Source organism: Crocodylus siamensis, chromosome 4 (assembly GCF_052110815.1).
Source record: "Crocodylus siamensis isolate JL-2025a chromosome 4, ASM5211081v1, whole genome shotgun sequence".
Classification (NCBI taxonomy): Eukaryota; Metazoa; Chordata; order Crocodylia; family Crocodylidae; genus Crocodylus; species Crocodylus siamensis.
Genome location: NC_143398.1, coordinates 95,321,169 through 95,341,268, shown reverse-complemented (window position 1 = coordinate 95,341,268; position 20,100 = coordinate 95,321,169). Strand labels below are relative to the sequence as shown.

Sequence of the window (20,100 nt, the reverse complement as noted above, 5' to 3'; positions counted from 1 at the left end):
GTTGTAGCCGTGTTGGTCTAAGGACATAGGCAGGCAAGGACCAACTAAATAGTTGGGGAAAATGCAAGCTTTTGGGCACAAACACCCTTATTCAGGCCTTTTTGTGCCCAGAAGTTTGCAAAGAACTTTCTTCCAACTATTTAGTTGGTCTAATAAAAGATATCACATCTACCCAAAGAATCTTGCCTGGCTTTTTTTCCAGGCTTTCTTAAAGTATCTCTCTGCTAAGACCCCTTCCCTGATGTTTCTTTTGCCTACCCCTACACACTCCACACACATAAATAATTATGTAAAGGGCAGAGGCCCAAGGCATTTCCTTAGAGCCTACAGTAGGCTGTTATTAATTCTTACAGTATCCAAGGAGTCTATGATTGAGACATTTCCTGTCAGATAGCCCTTGGTTCTTTCTATAACAGGTTGATTTAATCTAATACAGTTACATAAAAGAGGAATCAAAAATCACTCCACAGTTAAAGTTATTTAAAAGTCTACACTTAGAGGGGTACTAAAATCCCTGTGTTTCGCATTTAAGTGATTGAATTTTGCCCCTATATTTTACGTGTTCCCTCTTCAGGGGACAATTGAATTATCTGTAATATTATTTTTGAAGATTTATTGACTTTGGCAGAAGAAGCATTTTAAAATGAGGTCTCCTTTCCCTTGTACACTCTTCTCCTTTAGACCTTCTACTTTATGTTCTTTGCAATTAGACACCCAAAAGGTATTTAGGCTTGTTGATGGCAGATGCAGCTTCTGTGACTGTCCTATTTGAATTCCCTCCCTGGTTTGGTTGTTCCACAGCAATTCTTAAAAGGGAAAGACAGATCTTCTGGAGTTTTTATAAGGCTGGAGACCCACAGGGTCTTTCGATACTGCCTCTACCTTGCTTGCCTGAGTTACTCACTCAGGTGCCCCCTACCTGCTCACTCCTGCTCCATATGCACCAATCTCAGAAATGAGGCAGTGAAACCACCATTTTCAAGCACTCTGGAGACAGAGATCTTGACAGCAAGGGGCCATTCACAGGGACCAGCACCTGTGGAGATGGAGTGGGTAGGCAGGGTGTGTTCAAGAGCTGTGCTCTAAAGATTGCCTCAGACACAGTATAGATATACCCATAGTCCAGAGGTGTATCATAGAAAAAAATGTGTCCTAGTCAGCCATCTCTCACCCTTCCTCATGCAGTTCCTCCTACCTTATCAATTACAGGCACAAGAACAACACAGGGAGCACATCTACACATGCATTAATGTGCTTTAATTAATGCGCATTAAATCTAGTACCTCCATTGAGAGGTACTAGGAAAATGCCCATTAGCCTGTCTTAATGTGCATTAACTAAAGAGCACAATTTTCAAGTGAAGCTTAATGTACATTAGCCTTTTTTAATGTGTGTTAACTAAATAGCATGTTTTTTTAAGTGATGCTTTAATAAGCATTAAAACAGATTAATGCGCATTAAAGTGCAGGTGTAGATGCAGCCAGAGAGCCTGGCAAATCTCATGGAGTGCAAAGTGTCCTGGGAATCATAATGCTGTAGACTGGCAATGGAGTTTGTTGCTGCCAAGGGGTAACTTTCACCCCATTTTTTGATGCTGAGGCCTGTGTGCAGAGGGCAAAAAAAGGTGCTGAATATGGTGGCAGCTGTGTCCTCCCCTCTTCTCGCAACAACAGCAAACTCCACTGCTGCTCTACAAGACTTGATTCCCAGAACTCCTTGCACTCTACAACACACATTCTGAACTGGCTGCTTTCTTGAGCTGGAAAGTGCCAGCACAGCCAGGCAAAGCAGCAGGTAGGCAGCAGCAAGGTAGGCTGCAGCAAGTAGCCCTGTGGTAAGCCCTGCCCTGTCCCCTCATCCTTCCAATGCTCTTCCCTTAGGTGGTGCCGAGGGCACATGCCCAGTTCTCCCACTGCATGTTATACCCGTACCATGATCACACCTCCACATGTGTACAAGTTGCTTCCCACATCCTTATTCATCCATTGCTTCCTCTCAAGTTTCGCCAACAGGAGCTATCCTGTCATTAGCAACTTGTATTTTCTGCTTCTGCCTTGCATCCCACCATCCCAGCTGTGGGGCTCAGGGAGGCAGGCCAGGCAGGTAGGAGGAGGACAGGCAAGCTGTGATACCTATGAAGCATGGCTTCCCATATTGCTCCTGGTGCTGTCCTCATAATGCACCAGGCAGCAGAAGCTTGTGGGTCCTTTTGCATATTGACAGACAGGGTACAGAAAAGGGCTCTGTCTAGCTACCTACTCCTGTTCCATACACAGATCCACCCCCTCGTTTCCTAGCAGCCTCTCTTCTCCACAGTTCCCCTGTTACTATGCACCTCAGAAAGCCTTGGTTCACTCTTTTCTTTCCTGTGTGCCCACTTACTCCCTTCAGTCCCTACCCATGACTAGCACTTTGTTCTCCAGAGTCCTCTACTTGCTACACCACAGGGGCTGAAGCATGAGCATCCAGGCCTTTCCATATGACTCCCACTTGGCAGTGTCTGGTAACAGAGGAGGCTAGGTATCTGTGTAGGGTGGGGGAGGGGCAGGAGGGGCAGGGGGCTTTTCAGGGCATGACATTTAGTTTGGGTCATAGTTTGGCCTTTATAAATAACACGTTATAGGCTTCACTATGTCACATAGGCCTGAAAGAAGTTGCTTTCTGGCCCAGAGTCCAAGGCTATAGATTACAAAGGGAAGAGAACATGTTGTGGAGCTCAGACAATTGGGAATGTCCTGGCCGGTTTTGATGTGTGGGTGGGAAGGCCTAGCAGCCAAGGGTGGTGGAAATATGATTAGTGCCTTCATTGGTGACTTCCTGGGTGCTAAGGGACTGGTTCAATAAGCTTTTTCAAATAAAAATGTTTAGTCATGTTATGCTGCTGCTTTGGTGGCTTGATATGATCCAACATTGCCTCATTTGGCTTGGCTTATATTAAGTTGACATCCTGTGGTTTGGTTTCAGGTGGGGAACCTTGGGCTGCTCTTCATGCTCCTCTTTTTCATCTATGCTGCTCTGGGAGTGGAGCTCTTTGGAAAACTGGGTAAGTTTCAAGAATGCAGTTGTCTTGGGTGGGGCACAAACATTGTAGAGGAGTGGAAACCTTTCAGAAGGCACCAGACTCAGCTCCAATTTTAGAAAAAAGGCTGAGTTTTCTGGTGACTTTCATCATTCTCAACAGGTGTTTGGCATAATAGGATTGTGTTCCAAAGGTATTATTGCCCAAAAAGCATGCTTCAAAAAGAGGTTTTTTCTCTCATTCTTCAATCTATCATTTCCATACACTGTCCTGGTGGATCCTTACTTGTCAACCACAACAACAAGGAAGACTGAAGTAAAGTTTGTGCACTCCTCTTGTCTGCCCCATCATATTCCAATGGGCAGATTTTCATACAACTAAATAAAGAGGGAGTGGGAAGTCTTCTTTCACCCCAAGCAAGTGAGAGCCTTAGTGATACAACTGCTGTTGAGTGTTCTGGGTGCAGCATTTTACCTCCTTATCATTATGCCAAGTGTTTCTGGCTTGGACACATTTCCTATAAAGCTGACTGTAGCAAAGTATACCTTAGAAACTCATTAACTGTAATGAATAGTGTCAGCTTTTGCAAGAGAAAAACAGAAATCAAGGAGCAGAGGAGATAAATGTTTCGGGCTAATGTAGTAGTTGGACATCTCTGGGGAATGAGCTATACTGTTTGATTTTCTGGGGCTGGGCATTTATCTGAAATTGATACACAGTGCCCAAACACTGGTCAGCCATTCCGGGCATGAGGCCAGCCCATGAGGCAATATGTGAGACCTGTTTGGTGCTGATTTCTGGGTATAAAGCCAGGAATCTCAGAGTAGAATGATAATAAGAAAGCCTTCTTCCAAGTCCCTCATCTGCTTCAAGAGCTAGCAGTATATCATTTGATCAGTTTACATATCCCTTCCTTTCAGTATGCAATGATGAGAACCCCTGTGAAGGCATGAGCCGCCATGCCACTTTTGAGAACTTTGGGATGGCCTTCCTCACGCTCTTCCAGGTCTCCACTGGTGACAACTGGAATGGAATAATGAAGGTAATTTCAGCCTCAGGGGAAGAAAGGTTTCTGCTCTTGAGGAAGGAGAAAGTCTCTACTGGAGTGGGGACGGATGAGGCACAGTAGCAGGGAGGTTGGGAAATGTAGGAACGGTCACCAGATCAAACCATTACACCATGTGGTTGAGCATTCTACCTCCTGCTATATTAGATAAGGCCTAGCCTTACAGTCAGCTGGCTGACACAGTTGCAGACTCTGTCCATAAGGAGCAGGGTGACTGTGAATTCAAGCTGAGGGAAAAGATTCAATGCAATAGGGATCTCCACCCAGACTGACTGGGTATGTATATGGTACGATGACTGGAGCTACAAGGGACCCAGCGTCTGACTTCAAAACACCAGGCACATATAAGTATTATCGCATGGGCAAGTTCTGTCACTCAGCAATAAATATCTTCGTAACGTTCAAGGGAGAAAAATGGTCAGGTCTTTGGACATTGATGGTGCCTTGAGATGGAACTGGAATTAGGTGCTCACTTGTAGTGAATCTTGCTCACAAGCATAAGATTAGTGATGACCACCTTGACAGGTCTGGAAGAGATTTTCTCCTTAGACCTGTGGGAGGTGGAGCACATGCTTCTGGCACACAGAACAGGGATCGTCCAACATGATTGACTTCCCATAACTGTGATGGGCACAGAGAACTTTGTATGCCCAGATAGCACTGAGGCCTGAGGAACCTTGGTCCTGCCTGGCATTGATTTCTATGGTTTTTGAATGTGGTAACAGCCAAGTTTAGGCTTGTCTGAAGCTATCCTTTCCCTCCCTCCTCCTTTCCACCACTTCCTCTCACCTTTTTCTCAAGGACACGCTGCGGGACTGCACCCAGGATGACCGGAGCTGCCTCAGCAACCTGCAGTTCATCTCACCGCTCTACTTCGTTAGCTTTGTGCTAACTGCCCAGTTTGTTCTCATTAATGTGGTGGTTGCTGTACTCATGAAACACCTGGATGACAGCAACAAAGAGGCACAGGAGGACGCCGAGATGGATGCTGAGATTGAGCTAGAGATGGCACATGGGTTGTGCCCCCGCAGCTTGGGCTCACCGAGTTCAGGACAGGGAGGAAGTGGAGGAGGTGGTGGAGGAGGAGGTGGTGGGAGAGTGGACCCTGAAGGACGTCTTTGCATGAGATGTTACTCTCCAGCACAGGTGGGTAGATCTTTGTGCTTACCAGCAAGACTGCTGCAGGTTGCAGTGGGGAGAAGCAAAGCAGTGTAAGATGATCTAGAGCTCAGTGATGGGTTATGGACTCTTCCACCTCTAGGGGACTGGCTTGCATTCAGCTCTAGGTTGGATGAAGCAGTGCTTTGGTTTAGATGTGTGGGGCCAGGATTGAGGTAGCAGGGGGTCCTGCAGTATAACTCAGAGGTGAATTGGCAGAGCAATGTAGGAATTTCAGGGCTTGAAGCTCAGGACAGGTGCAACCTTTTAAGATTAAGGTGCATTAGCAGAGTGTTTTTGCATGGGGAGCTCAGGACTGGAATAGCAGGGAATGCTGCAGGACAGGAGCAAGGTGTATTGGCAGAGCTGGAAGGGAAGCTTACACAGTGCCTGTCTGCACTGGCAGCTAGTAATATCAGTCCTTCCTTTGTACTGAGTGCTTAGTGCTGAATTCTTCCTCCCTTACCCACCTTAAGGCCCTCTTGATAGCCCCATTGAATTCAGTGAAGTTGCTGGTAGAGAAGGTACTACTCTACCCGAGTAAGGGTGGCAGCCTGGCCCTGAGTTCACACAAAACATTGAAGCAAAAAAACTTTGGGTTCTTAAAATAATTTCTCCCATCCTCCCCCCTTTCTTGTCCCCTAGGAGAACTTATGGCTGGACAGTGTCTCTTTAATTATTAAGGACTCCTTCGACGGGGAGTTAATGATCATCGATAACCTATCGGGCTCCGTCTTCCATCATTACTCCTCGCCGGCCATGTGCGAGAAGTGTAACCATGACAAGCAAGAGGTAACCTGCGGGCGAGGATGCGGGAGGGGAACCCCCCACCAAACACACAGATGCGCCCATGTGACCACACACTTGAGACTTGCCTGGGCAATGCTCCTGGCTCCTATAGATCACTTAGACAGAAGGCTTTACCTGTGTTTGTTACTAGTGTGCACTTCTGATACTGCATTAGACACTGGCCTGTCCTTAGCCTCGGGAGGCTTGTTTGTACTGATGAAAAGATGGAAATAGAGGCAGGTGTCTCAGCAAGCATGGCAGGAGAGAATGAGCTGGAGAATTGTTGTGGAGGCCCCTCCGGTTGTGTTCAGTTTTGCATGTAAAGGAGAAACTCAACTTCTTTGTGTTGGGGAAAGGATGCAGCATCTCTTTCCCAAATTTACAGCATTTGTGGCTCAATTAATCTTCATTCTAAATGTATGCTTGCTTAAGTCCCATTGAAGTCAATGAGACTTAAGCATGTAAGTACATAAATGCCTCATTGAATAGGTCCATAATCTGTGAGTAAAGATTGGATTGTGAAGTAAATCTGTTAATTAGTTTGAGTTAAAATTAATTATAAATTCACCCTGTAAGAATGTCTCTTGAGTCTCTTTTTTGTGGAGATCCTTCTAGCTGACAAATGGCTTTGTTAGTAAAGGTGGAAATTTCAAAATCACCTACATGAGCTAGGCACATTGTCCTATTGTTTTTAGGCCCTCCTAATTCACTTGGGTGCCTTTGTAAACTTGTCCATAAACCTTCAGGCTCTTCATCTAGTTACAACTCATTTAAAAACCAAGACCAAGCCACACAGAGAGAAATTCAGTTTTAATTAAATGAAAGTATCCACGATTGTTACATCTAATGGTTGTGATGGTGGTTGAAGTTGTCTTTGTAACTCAGCTCATGCTTTGGTATTGTTATCGTAACATCGTAGGTTATCCAACTAATCATCACCATCACTCTCTAGTTAACTTACATGCCACAGTTTTAGTTACTGAAATGAGTCAGTGATTTTGGCAAACAGTGTTCTCATTGGTAGATTCCTCTGTCAGGTTTACAAAAAGAGAGCATTAGATTGGCTCCGTGCCCCTGAGTCTGAGGCACCAGATCTCCTCCTCCATTTAGTCACATGTCATGATGGATTCCCTGCAGAAGTAGTGAGATGCAGATGCTTCCATATATCTCCAGTGGAAGAGTCTTCCACCAATTACCCACAGGGGTATATGGGAGGAGACCCCAAATTCTCATAAGGAACTTATGATTTGGGGTGCTTACATATTTGGGTTTCCAACTCAGGGTGTTTAAAGGAGGATGGCAACCACTGGTGGGTGCTTAGACTTTTAAAAGGGTGAGTTCTTTTTAAAAGTAGAGGCTATACTGGTAAGCATGCTGCACTGGGAAGAGAATGGCAGCAAAATTTCCCACCCTCTCATGGAAGAAAGAAGCCACTGAAAGCCATGCATCTCACCTTCTTCCCTGCTGCCAATTTCAGCAGGAGGTAAGGGCAGGGCTAGTGGTATTAACTCCTTGGGTTCTGGAGCTGTGCTGAAACAGTGAGGGTGGAATGCCACTATCACAGGGGCTTTGGCAGCCATAGCAACAAGTCCTATAGGCCAAATGTGGCCTGTGGAGATGGGTGTTAGAGCCCACAAGAAGCTCCATGAGTTGGATGACCCACCACTATGAATGAGCCACATTCAACACCCCTATCTTACAGAAAGCAGTCATTAAGAATGCATATAGAGGGAGCACAATATTTATCTAAACCTTCTCATCTAGGGTTTGAGCTGGCAAGGTACTGAATACTGTGGCTTAAGCCAACAAACACTTAAAATGCCTGCATAAAATTACTGACATGTCTTTTTAGTTTGGCGGTGAAAGTGCTGAGCACTGTGCAGGATTGAACCCTTAGATCATTATTTTCAAAACAGCTGTTCATACAATTAAAGACTGTCATTATCTTGGCTCTGTGTATAAAGACTAGTTTTACTGTGAGCTTATTTACTAAGGGTTATGACTGAGGTTACATTTACATCTTTAAACCAATGTACTGAGCCAGTGAATGGTCAACTGCCATCATTTCATCTTTCTTTCCATGTCTTTATTCAGAAGATCTTTCAGCATTCTGTAGCTCATGGAAGCTGTAAAATGTAAGAAGACAGTCTCACCACATCAATCCATGCTCTTCTCATGTCATCTCTCTCCCTTCATTTCCTGTGTTTATGAGGTTTGCATATGTGCTAGCAGTGGCCGATGGAGTATTGGCACAAGGTTTGTTCATGAGCAGCAGCGAGTACTAACTCTGAGCATGTGATTTGTCCTTTTATGACTCTGTTAAGTACGTCTTTTTGTGTAGGTTTCAAGGTGTCCACAGTCTACAAATTAACAGTGCAGTGAAGCTCCAAGCATTCTAGTGGCAGTGATCACTGATGATTTGAAACTCGATGTTAGCAATGGAGCAGGTTGTCTTAGACTTGTTCGTATTTTACACTTGCATCTCCACAGGTGCAACTTTCAGTTTTGTTTTGATGGGACGTTTTCTTATGAGTGTTATGGATGAGCACACGTTGAACTCAGCCAGATGAAGACTGCACTTTCTGTATATCAGCTGTTGTTGAGTGGTCGCACTGTAGCATGTTTGACATAACATAATTGTGGGGTTTCTAGGTTGTCCATGTTTTGAGTTGGCAGTGGTCATACTTTATCAAGCATAACAGTTAAACAACTCAGTGTTTGTGTGTTAAAATCATATCATGGCAATGGATGTCACTCATGTCTTTTAAAAAAACAGCTTAGGCCTTCCCTTCTCTTTATTCCAAGTAAATTATCACGCTGAAGGAGTCCTAATCTCTGACACTGGCAGACTGCTAAACTCCCAGCCTGAAGGAGTCATCTCCCCCAAATTATATTTCCATTTACATAGCACCAGAGGTGTACTTGATGCTGTTCAAACCCATAGGAGGACAAAATCACTGCCCTGAGAAACACATAACCTTAAATAAGACAGATGAAGCATAACAATGAAGGATCAGGGACTAATGTGGGAGTGAGCTATGCTCTAGAGATCAGTGATGGAAGGACAAGCAAAGAACAGTCCTTGAAGGAGGACAGAAGGATTTCTTAGCATCCAAGATAATGAGGAAACTTTCCAAGCACAGGGGGAAGGGGCAATGGGTGGAAGACAAAGTGCTTAGGGGAGGGAGTATTGGGAAGAGGCATGTAGGGTAGAAACTTGAATGGAAAATGAAAGAAGCTGGGATGTAGGCAGCAGCAGAGCTGTACAGATCCGTAGGGTGAGAATGATGAATTGGTTAGACTTTTTGCTGAAAGAGAAAAGAGATGAAGGGGAGGGAGGATGGGGTGACAAAGTTTCAACAACAAGGAGGAGATCGTGCTAGCTGAGGTTATAGACAGACAAGAGGGGAAAGGGGAAAGAAGCAGAGAGGGAAGAAGGGAATAGCTTATAGTGACCAAGGTAAGAGAGCATTAAAAGCATGATAATTGGCATGGACTGAAGGAGGCATGGTTATCCCTGGCATGAAAGAGCCTTTGCACTATTTAACCTGGGCATTCTCTGGTGTCCTCAGGATGAGGGAGTCCTCTCCTCATCCAGCACAGAGCAGACTGTATTAACCCCATATAGAGGGAGTTGTCTTCATGTCTCCATCTCTGTGACTCCATTACCCCAGATGGAGGGAGACCTTTCCTTAACTAGACTCAGTTAACCCTGACTGGAGGAATCTGGGACAAACTATGGACTCCCCTTTCCGGCTTGGACACCAGGGGAGCCTTGATCACTGGATCTAGCAACTGGCATGGTCCCTGGCAGCTCCCAGCCCGCATTGTCATGTTTTGCTAGAAGCGGATTCTCTTGCCAGGCCCAACTCTGGGTTAGCAAAGATACAATGTATACAAAGGAATAGTTGCTTTTTTAAAATTTAAACTCAAGCATATGGGCTCTGTCCCCCTACCCCTCCTTCTGTAAACAGCATGACTGCTTGAGAAACAGGCTTCAGCTGGTTTCAGCTGACAACTTCTTTTCTCTGCTTTAGGTTCAGCTGGCCGAAATGGAAGCCTTATCCCTAAACTCAGACAAGTCCTCTTCTATCCTCTTAGGGGATGATTTGGACAATCATAGCATCTGTCAGTTGAGTCCTAAGGAGACCAAGGTAAGACAATCCTAGGATGTAGGCATACATATGTACCCTGATAGCATCCAGTCCCTGCATGTCATATCCTTCCTTGAAAGAGCCACCACCCTTCCCAGCAGCAATTTGACAAGACCACATTCCTCATTGTGGGGATGGGAATGATTCCCTTGGAAGTCTGGCTGTTCACACAGGAGAAGACTCTGAGCAACAAGTGTCTCATCTCCAGTTCCTCGTACTGTCCGATACAGTCTCTTTCACCAAACTTACAGACACATGCACAGCACAAACCATGAGAGGCCTTTCTCTTGAACAAAAGCACAGTGTCTATTGGTCATTAGCACTAGGTGATCACAGATGTGCCATATACTGTCTCTTTCTCCCAACTGACTTGAGTACTATGCATTCATCTGATGTCCATACTTTATTCTCTTCAAGACTGCAAAAGCCAGGCACTTAACAATAACACCCCATCCTTGAGACCTGTCACTCAAGCAGATTTGATGATAACATAGAAGTGTAAGAAAGCTACAGTTTCCCTCACCAGGCTTCCTTTGGCTGGGGGAATATTTAAGAGGTTGAGGATGAATGCATAAACCTGAATACCATTTTGTTACATGAATGTGTTTGGTTCTGGTGTTTTCAAAAGTAGCCACAAGGTCTTGCTAAAGCTGTGTGCATGTTAATTCCACAAGGATATGTCTTTATTTGTTTCAACAGAACGGCCAGGACAGTCCTGACTCTGTGGTGGGAGGAGGCGTGGGGGAATGTTTCCTCCCCCTGTCAAATACAGATGTCTCTCTGAATCCAGAAAGTTACTTGTGTGAAATGGAGAAAATCCCTTTCAATCCAGTCCAGTCCTGGCTGAAGCATGAGAGCCGCCAAGGTGAGGAGAATACCCTTCGCTCTCCAGTTCTGGTGAGGCTGCAGGCTGGTTTGACTGGTCTGGCCTGGTTCTGTTTTTTTCCAATAAGGAATGGAGGTTACAAGGCATTGGGTTCACTAAAGAAGAATTAACCTCCAGTTGGTTGGTTGCAGTATGATGCTTGCCTGGTTCCCAAGGTGCCTATGGGGTGACTCTTCTCTTTCTCCAGATTTGCCCCAGAGAGAGGTGCAAAATCTTAAAGGCATGCACCCTTACACCAGGGCCATTTACCAAAATAAGGGTCATTTATGCTAAGTTCTAAGTGCAGCACCAGAGCAGAATCTAAATGAGACTGAGAGCCAAAGGCTTCAAGGCTGATAGCATATCAAGCTACCAACTGATTGAATGAACTCCGCTTACTCTGTGGTAAACAGTGCCTCCATCACTGAGACCATGCTCCTTGTTTTTAAGACTGTCAGGTGCTACCATCTGCCCTGGAAAGAACTGTCCTAACTCTGCTTGAGGCCTCCTGTGGTCACTGAGCTCCCCAGCTCACCTGTTTGTGTATTTTGGTTTCTTCTACTGCCTTGCATCAGCCAAGGTGTATGTCCATTGATTCAGTGAGTTGCACCTAAATTGAATTGGGCCTTCACATCTCAGTCTCTTGCTCCAAGGACATTTATGGGAGGGGCACATTGTTTCTAATTTACCTTGTTGCTCTTTTGTTCTGTGCTGGTAAGACTGTTACAAACTTTGGCAATTTAAGGGGAAAGTAGGACCAATGACATGAACACTCAGGATCCATGCCTAGAAGTTTGTCACTGAATACCTTCAGCTTACAGGACTGGCAGGTCCCTTACCTTGTAGGAACAGGGACGCCAAAGTGGATCAATGGACACTTGAGCTCTTTTTTTTTTCCTGTTTCTGTCTTTTACCATCTCTGTCAGTTCCCCCCAGCCCCTTCTCTCCAGGTACATCCAGCCCTTTGTTACCTGTCCCAGTGGAGTTTTTCCATCCAGCCCTCTCTGCTACACAGGCAGGACAGGAGAAGGTTTTGTGTCCAGGCAGCCTTCCTAAGATCTCTCTGCAGGGATCTTGGGCTTCACTGAGGTCTCCAAGTGTAAATTGCTCCCTTCTCCATCAGGTAAGGTCTCCTTTCCCCATTTAGCTGTGGTAGCAGGCTTGACCCTTGTATGATTTGAAGTAAAGGATTAATTGAGAGGAGGGAGAGAGAGAAGGACACAGAGGTTCAGGGACCAAAGGTTTAATCAGTGATTGGAGCAAAGAGTCCTGTGGTGGAAGACATACAGTGCGTGCTAGGCCAAAAGGAGCTGAAGGGCACTAGGCCTTAATTGACCTGTATTCCCAGAGCTTCAAGGGTTTGCAGCTGTCAGGCCACCAGCTGACAGGGTACCTTCGAGTTGGGAACTGTAGGGCTCCATTCTCTGTTGTAAATAATTTCAAATTTGAGAGGTTTCAATCTGGGTCAGAGCGAAGCCAGACTTCAAAGTACCCAAATCCCCAGTGCAGTGGAGTGACTTCCCTCCCCACAGGGCTGACTGAGAGTGGAAAAAACAGTTCATGATAATGGAACCCGCAGCCTGTGGACACCTGCAGATGGAGAACAGCTGTCAGAGCTGTGTCTAGGCTCTCTAATGTGTGCTTTGTAGTAGATCCTCCAGGAGGATATAAGCTATTGCTGCATTTCCCTTCCCATTCCCCTCCCCCTCCTGGTTGTCCCAGATGACAGAAACCAAGACTGAAAGCTATACGCTCATTTTTGTGCATGTGTCTCACAGGCCACGGAGAGTGACACATCCCTTGATGACAGCAGGAGCAATAGTTCAGAAGGCAGCTTACAGACCACCCTGGAGGACAGCCTGAACCTCAGCGATTCACCCCAATGCACGCTGGACCTCCCGGTGGCCCTGTGCCCAGTGCCAGCAGCTGCCACCCAAAGAACCATGGTGGCTCCACTTTCCCCTGCCTCTCGGCGGCGGAGCCTGCGAACCCGTGGCATCTTCAGCCTGCGGAACATCAGGCGACATCAGCGGAGCCACAGCAGCGGTGGGAGCACCAGCCCTGGGTGCACCCACCATGACTCCATGGACCCTTCCGATGAGGAGGGTGTGGGAAGCAGCCTCAGGGGTGGCGGCAACAACAGCGAGCAGTCAGAGACCCTCAGCAGCCTCTCACTGACTTCCCTCTTCTCCCCACCCCCACCATCCCCAGGTCTGGCGCTTGTGAAGAAATGCAACAGCACCAGCAGCCTCAGCACATCCAGGGGCCCTGCCACAAATGCAGCCAGGCAGTTCTACTCAGTCGACCCACGGGGATTCCTTTCCATGCCTTCCTGGGTGACAGACTTCTGCAAGGACCCCCCCTCAGCAGGCGAGGGTGAGGGCCCAGATGGCCCCAGCAAACTGGGCGCAGCAGAGCACAGCTCCCCACTCCCATCAGAGCTAGAGCTGGGCAACGGAGTCAGCAAAAGGAACAGATGAGGATTCCTGGAGCAGGAAGGGAGCGTGCAGTGTGGGCAAGGGAGAGCGTTGTGCTACCACTCCCCAGCATCAATTCCAAAGGATTGCTGGGAAAAGAAATGAGCGAACAACATATATAAATATATATATACACAAAATAAACACTCCAGTACCGTACCTCAGAGGCGCAAGAGAGCGAAAGCAATATGGGAACAATCCTGCCTGCGTACAGGAGTGGGAGCAGCAGCGCAGAGACCACAGCAAACGAGGCAGGCCGGCCAGACTCGGAGGGGGGTGGAACCTCCAAGCCAAGTGACTGCCAGGCAGCGGCGGTTAGCTATATACATATACATATATAGAGAGATTGATTTATTTATTTTTTTTACTGAGAGATTATGACTTCCAGAAAGTGCTAAGAAGGAAAAACAGTGGGGACTTGGGGCCGTTCTTTTCCAATGGGGGGAGGCGGGGGGAGGCAAAAAAATTAGGTGCAAAACAGAAGCGGGGGTGGAAGGTTGATTTTGGAGAATTTCTTATCGTTCATGCTTCTGCTTTGAAAATTCAGAATGTGTGGGCCTGATCTACAGTGGGTGGAAATTGCAGAGAAGCACCTTTGAGGTCTTCAGCTGGTGTAAATCAGCATCACTCTGGTTTTGATGGCCTGATACTGATTCACGCTTAGTGAAGATCTGGCCTAGACAGCAGGAAAAACCAAATAGCTGTGGGGCACTGGAAGCAATATGAGGTCACAATGGAGTGCTTTGATGAGAGAGTATAAGCACACCAAGAATGCTCAGGGGAGAGAGGCCATGTGGGATGCTATATTTTGTTGGTTTTGTCATTTTATTTCATTCCAAAGAAAAAGAAAGCTGCTAAGAGACACGATCTCTGCGAGGTTTGGGGCTTGGGGTGAGGTGGAGGGTGAAATTTTTCCCCTTAGTTTTAAGTAATTGTGAGGTTTTATTTTAGAAGCCCAAAGGTGCAAAAACCATCTATAGAGAAACATATGTTATTTTTATATATATCTATATATATATATCTATATATATTAAAAGAAGACAAAAATTAGATTTTAAAAAAAAGCAAATCAAAATTAACCTCAGTCAGTTCCCAGGCTCTGAGCTGGAGTTTATGACTAGACTCTGCACCCAGTCCTGCTGGTATATGTCTTCACTGACTCCATGGAAGTCACCAGTTCTGCTCTCACAACCGTGTAACTCCAAGGGGGGCATCACTGAAATTATTTTCTGTTGCCAGTGTATGTGTGTGGGAGGAATCAATCCCCTTTGGGAGTTGAAGGTGTGGAAAACCTAGCAGGGTCAGGCTCTGAGGGCAGAACTTGGCCATGTGTGTGCATGTGTGTGCATGGTGTGCAATCTCATGGCTAACTGACTCTCTAGTGACAATTTTAGGGGAGAGTGTCTCTCACCTTATCTGGACTTTGCAAAGAAGTATAGTGTGTAGGGGTTTGCTGATTGATGGCCAGAGTTGCTGGGGTATGTGGGAAAGGTGTCCCCTCATTCTGAAAGTTCTGCTTCAGGTTCAAGCTTAAATCAGGGAGATGTGATTCTCTTTCATCACTAGGGCAGCAAGGACTCCTGAGACTGTATCCATTTTCAGTTCAGTGGATGGTCAGCCTTGGCTTCACCATTCACTTTCTTGCTTGTATTTTCCTAGAGATCAGACCTGGAAGTCCAGTCATAAGTCCCTTTATCCTTTCCAGGTTTATGTATAGGTAAGAAACTGGACTAAGATATGATCTGATGAGCTTAAAGAAATGGGGACACAAACAACAGTCCAGAGGGCTCCAAGATAGATTTTTCTGGGCAGAGAGGTGGAACGAAAAGAGAGTGGGAAGTTCAGAGGACATTGATAGAGATAGTCAGAGGAAGGAAGGAAATTCCCATCTAGACATTGTTTCTCCCAGAAGCAAAACGGTCTCTCTGGCTGCTGCAGCAAACCTCTCTTGGCTACACCTTTCCTGCTGGGCTTGGAAGCACTGTGCAGCCTGGCCATTCTCTACAGATTTTCTGCTTTATTTTTACTTGTCTGGTTCTTGAGAAACTGTTGCGTCCAGTAAGCTGGGAGCTGCAAACAGCACACATGTCAAATGGTACAACAAAAACAGCATAATTAACTTAATGTACGTAAGTGATTTGTTGGAAGGAATGTGTGTTTTGTGGAGAATGCATGCATTGTCTCTGCAGGGATAGCAGGTCTGTAAGGAGAGGACAGGACCACTGGAGTCCCCACCTCAGCAGGAAGGATGCCGGTCCTGATTAATTAAAGCAATAATAAGGTTCTTAACTGTTTTTTTTTTCACTTGTTGGTCTTTTGGTAGGTTCTCCCTGGCCATTCTCTTATTCAAGCAGGGGAGAGAAATACTGCCTGATTTTGCATTATGTTGGAAGAAAAACAGTCAATCCACAATAGACAGAAGACTGCAGTTGGCCACCTGAGGCCCAAACTGTGATCCTGATACACTTTGAAGCCAGAGGCAGGGCTTTACAAAAAAAAAGAGAGACAACCTGCACATAGATTATCTTCAGTTATTTCAAACGTGGCCTTAGGAGGAGTGGGGTAAGGAGCTGGGACTCTGAGCATCCCTGTGAATAGGATAGAAGTCTAAGTGTATTAGCTAAGCCAGGACTGAGAGAGGGACTGGTGATCAGAGCAAGGGCAGAATCTACTCTAGTTTGTTGGGGACACCTGAAAAAGTTTCTCTGCTGGCCCTGGTATTATCCTCTGCATCTACACAAGTGAGAGACAAGTTGTGTTCCAGGTTAACTATATCTGTGCAGTGCCCATAAAGTCCCAGGGGCACGGGCCCAGTCCTTGTACGGGTCTGTGGTGTAGGGCACATTCCATGGGCCAGTGCTATTGCCCATTTACAGGTGGTATAATGACCAGTGACTAGTCTCTGTTACCCACTGAATTGACAGGTACTGATTTATAGCTGATATTGATTGCTTCATTGGAGATACACAGGTACTGTTCACAGTCATACGTAGCCACCTGGCACCTCCTTCTAGTGTCTCAAGGGATTGCTTTTACCTGTGATGAAGTGGCTGACACCCATGAATGATGTCATTGCGAAGTTGGTCCCTGCTCCTTCCCCCATGGAATAGTAAAAGCCACATTTCTCTTGAGATGCTGCTACTTTCAGCAGCAGGCCAGGCTGGGTTTTTTTCCTCATATGCAAAAAAGATTCTTCTGCACGCACCCTTTCATGGTGGTGCCTCATCTGTTTTGTTTTCATATGCGCACCTGCCTTCACTTAAAGCCACTTGTGTATATATTTTATAGCATTTAAATGTATAGATACAACTGATGAGTTGAAACTTTTCTGAGAACTCCATTTGCACACAATTTAGCATGCTTGATGGATGGGGAAGCAGATATGACTGGACTTCTCATTGCTTCTAGGAGAAAGAGCCTAGATATCAGGAGAGCCTAACCAGCATAAGGGCTTGTGAGTAGCCCATAAGTAAATAAGGATAGACTGGGTTTTTCTCACTCAAAGGAGTGTGGAGAGAGTGGTTGTTCACCAGGAGATCCTAGCATTTCTTTCTCAACTCACAGGTGTCCCCTGACTTGCTCAGACAAATATATCCCATGTCATGCCTGTTCTGTCATTATTAGTGTTCAGTTTTTCCTAAGGAGCATGTTTAGAAACTGCTGAGGGACCAGACAGTTAAAAAGAGCAACTGCTAGGGGTATGCAGAAGACATGTTTCTTCATCCATCCCTCTATCAACCTTTCACGCTTTCTTTATCCTGTTGATGCTAGTGTGGTTGCTGGGCTTACACTCTCCCAGCACCATACCTAGGTTCCTGGGCAAACTTTTAGTATCAGGCCCCCTTTCCCAGAGATAATGATGATGGTAATAATAACAATTACCATTCTGGGGGCCCCTTTCTGTCTGGGTCCTGGGCAGCCACCCAGTTCACCCATGCCTATGTCCGGCCCTGCACTTTCCCTTCTAGTCACAGGTGCACTGCAACACAGGAGCAATGAAGGACTTGGGAACATAGTCTTGAACTCTCCAAGGATAAGGGATAGTTGTAGGGGTGAAGGCTGCAATTCACCAATGGCTCATATTCCACTTCTGAAGAACGAGGTCAAGTTGCCATCCTCCTCTACACCGTCTGTTGTTTTCAAATCATTCCTTAGGTTCCTATCTACTGGTGACCTCAGTCACTTGCTGAGGATGGCTATGCTGATCGGGCAAAAACTGTCTATCTGTTTCTTTGTTTGTACAGTGCCTAGTACAAATGGGTCCTGGTCCAGGATCGGGGCACTTGAGCACTAAAGTAATACACACAACAAATAACAAAAACAATTGTGGTTGTGGAGGATGTTATCAAGTTCCCTGCCACCTAGACTCAGATCAGATGGTGAGAGTAACCTCCCTCCTCCCCGAGTAGATGCTTTGTCTGTTTTTCACTTGGAAGCAACTCAGAAAAGGAAAACGTTGTTTGATTTTCTAGTGGTCCAAGATGTCCTCACAAGCTCCCTCTTTTCTCCTGAGCCATGTGGTCTGCCCCACACACATGCACACACCCCCCCCCCCGCGTGAATTGTCATGGTCTCCAGGAAGAGAGGAGGAGCAATTCCCTTCTCCCCACAAAATGGTTTCCACCCTCTACTGTATGACTCGAGCAAAAGGCTTCTGGCTTAGGAAACAGGTTACCATGGAAACAGAAGACTAGGTTATCTTTAGAGAATATTTTGTCTCTCTCTTTTAATTATTTACTAATGGTTTGAAGAAGAAGAAACATCAATTCTTCCCAGAGAGAGAGGGTAGTTAAGGCATTGTAGAATTTGTCATCTTTTTTTGTCTTCATTTAAAACAGCTTGTCCTCCATCTTTGCTCAGACTGGTGCTTTTCGAGGGAACGCATTTTGCCAGGCCCTCTGGGACAGAGGCAGTGGGAGAAGCAGCAACCTCACCTCAGTGCTCATATAGGAATTGCTGAGATCTTAGAAGCTGGGGCTGGCGGGAGGAGGTCCCACAACACACACTCCCCAGTCACATAAAGGAGAAACCACATGAGCCAGACGCAGAGCCAAAGACAGCTGCCACCACTGGACATCAACTGCCAGTGAGTGATGTCAGGGATATGTGTATCATTCTTTCCTATACCTGACGAGAAAGCAACTGCAGTTATTTAACTCAGATACCACCCTGGGGTGACTCACTGAAGCCTACTGTTGCAGTGGCAAGCTCTGTGATTCCCAGCTGTGCAAAATGGTTGGCACAAAAGAGGAACGTATGGCTGACAAAAACGGCAGGGAGGATGTTTGAATAAACATGCACGTGGCCTCAACAGTCACAGCTGGAGAGGCGAAAGGGGACGTGAGGAAAAGCGTAAGGACTCGGCCCAGACCCACACACAATGCACATGGTGTCACGTGTTGCAATTGTGGAATCAAAGGAGCCAGAGGTGTCCAGAGGCCATTCTGATCCTCCAGCCCTCAGGGTTACTCCCCATAATAAAAAACCAGAGCTTTGTCCAGCATTGTTTTCAAACTCCCCGAGGCTTTCCCCACTTTCCATGAGGCACTATTCCACGGCCTCCTGCTGTCAGCATATTCTACCCAAGATTCGGCCAGTTTTCATTTCCCTTATTTCATCCCATTGTTCCCCCTCGGTTTTACTTTGGCCCCATCTGCCACTGTATGGAAATCCCTTTTCGTGCTTGCCATCAAGGCCCTTCAGATGCTTGTAGGCTCTTGTCGTGCCCCACTTCAATTGTCACTTAATCAAACTAGACATATTTAGCTCTTTTAATCTGCACTTGCCTTCCCCTCCACCTCTGATCATTCTCTGAGTCGTCATCTTTCTAAATCCTTCCCATCCATTCTCTTCGTCTCTCCCGATTCCCACCCCCCTGCCCCTGTTCCAGGTGGTTTATGGCAGATGTCTGGACTCCCCTTGATAGGGAATTTCCTTGTGGGGGAAAAGCAGATGTACATAGTTTTTTTCCTTCAGCAGGGAAGGGATCCTCCTTCAGTGCTACTGTTTGACCCAGAGAAGCTGCCATATTCTACCTTTCAAGCAGCCTTTCACCTTAAAAAATATTGTAAGCACTATGCTTTCTGTGCGCTAACCACCACTAGTTTTCATTTTTAAGTTGGGCAGGAAATTAACTTATGGCAGCAATTACCAGGATCACCCAGCGCCCTACAGTCTTCCATAACTTACTGTCTCTGAGGAAATAAGTTTATCACTTAATTTCTTAAATACTCTGGCCCCTATACCTGAAAAAAGCAGGACTTCATCAGCTCCCTGTGAAGGCAGGGGTGTTGAGCAGAGGGTGGTTCCACATTTTCTGTTGAAGTCATTTCTCAGCAGAAAATTAGGGTTTCAATTTAAAAGAAAAAGAAAAACCCATTTTTTGTGGAAAATACAAATGGCCGAAAAGCAGTTTTCTTGTTGTTTCAATTGGGTTGAAAAAAACCCAGCATATTTCTACCCAATGGATCTGTTTTGTTTCTGAAATGTCACTACAGGGTCTTATGGGAGTGGTTGCTCATGTGTCAATGAGCGGGGTCTTCTGGTGGATGCCATTTCCCATGCTGTACCGT

At 46.0% G+C, this 20,100-nt stretch overlaps 1 protein-coding gene across 1 annotated transcript in view; it reads left to right on the top strand.

Annotated features, from left to right (window-relative positions):
- The window catches only part of CACNA1I (calcium voltage-gated channel subunit alpha1 I), a 254,593-nt gene extending 240,683 nt beyond the window's left edge, over positions 1-13,910 (top strand). Inside the window, exons 29-36 of the mRNA XM_090042988.1 lie at positions 2,965-3,043; positions 3,940-4,061; positions 4,887-5,231; positions 5,889-6,035; positions 10,070-10,186; positions 10,886-11,051; positions 11,978-12,174; positions 12,830-13,910. Of these exons, the coding sequence (XP_089899114.1) occupies positions 2,965-3,043; positions 3,940-4,061; positions 4,887-5,231; positions 5,889-6,035; positions 10,070-10,186; positions 10,886-11,051; positions 11,978-12,174; positions 12,830-13,531 (1,875 nt within the window). The 3' untranslated portion in view covers positions 13,532-13,910. The remainder of the gene's footprint in view (positions 1-2,964; positions 3,044-3,939; positions 4,062-4,886; positions 5,232-5,888; positions 6,036-10,069; positions 10,187-10,885; positions 11,052-11,977; positions 12,175-12,829) is intronic.
- The last annotated feature ends 6,190 nt before the right edge of the window (positions 13,911-20,100 follow it).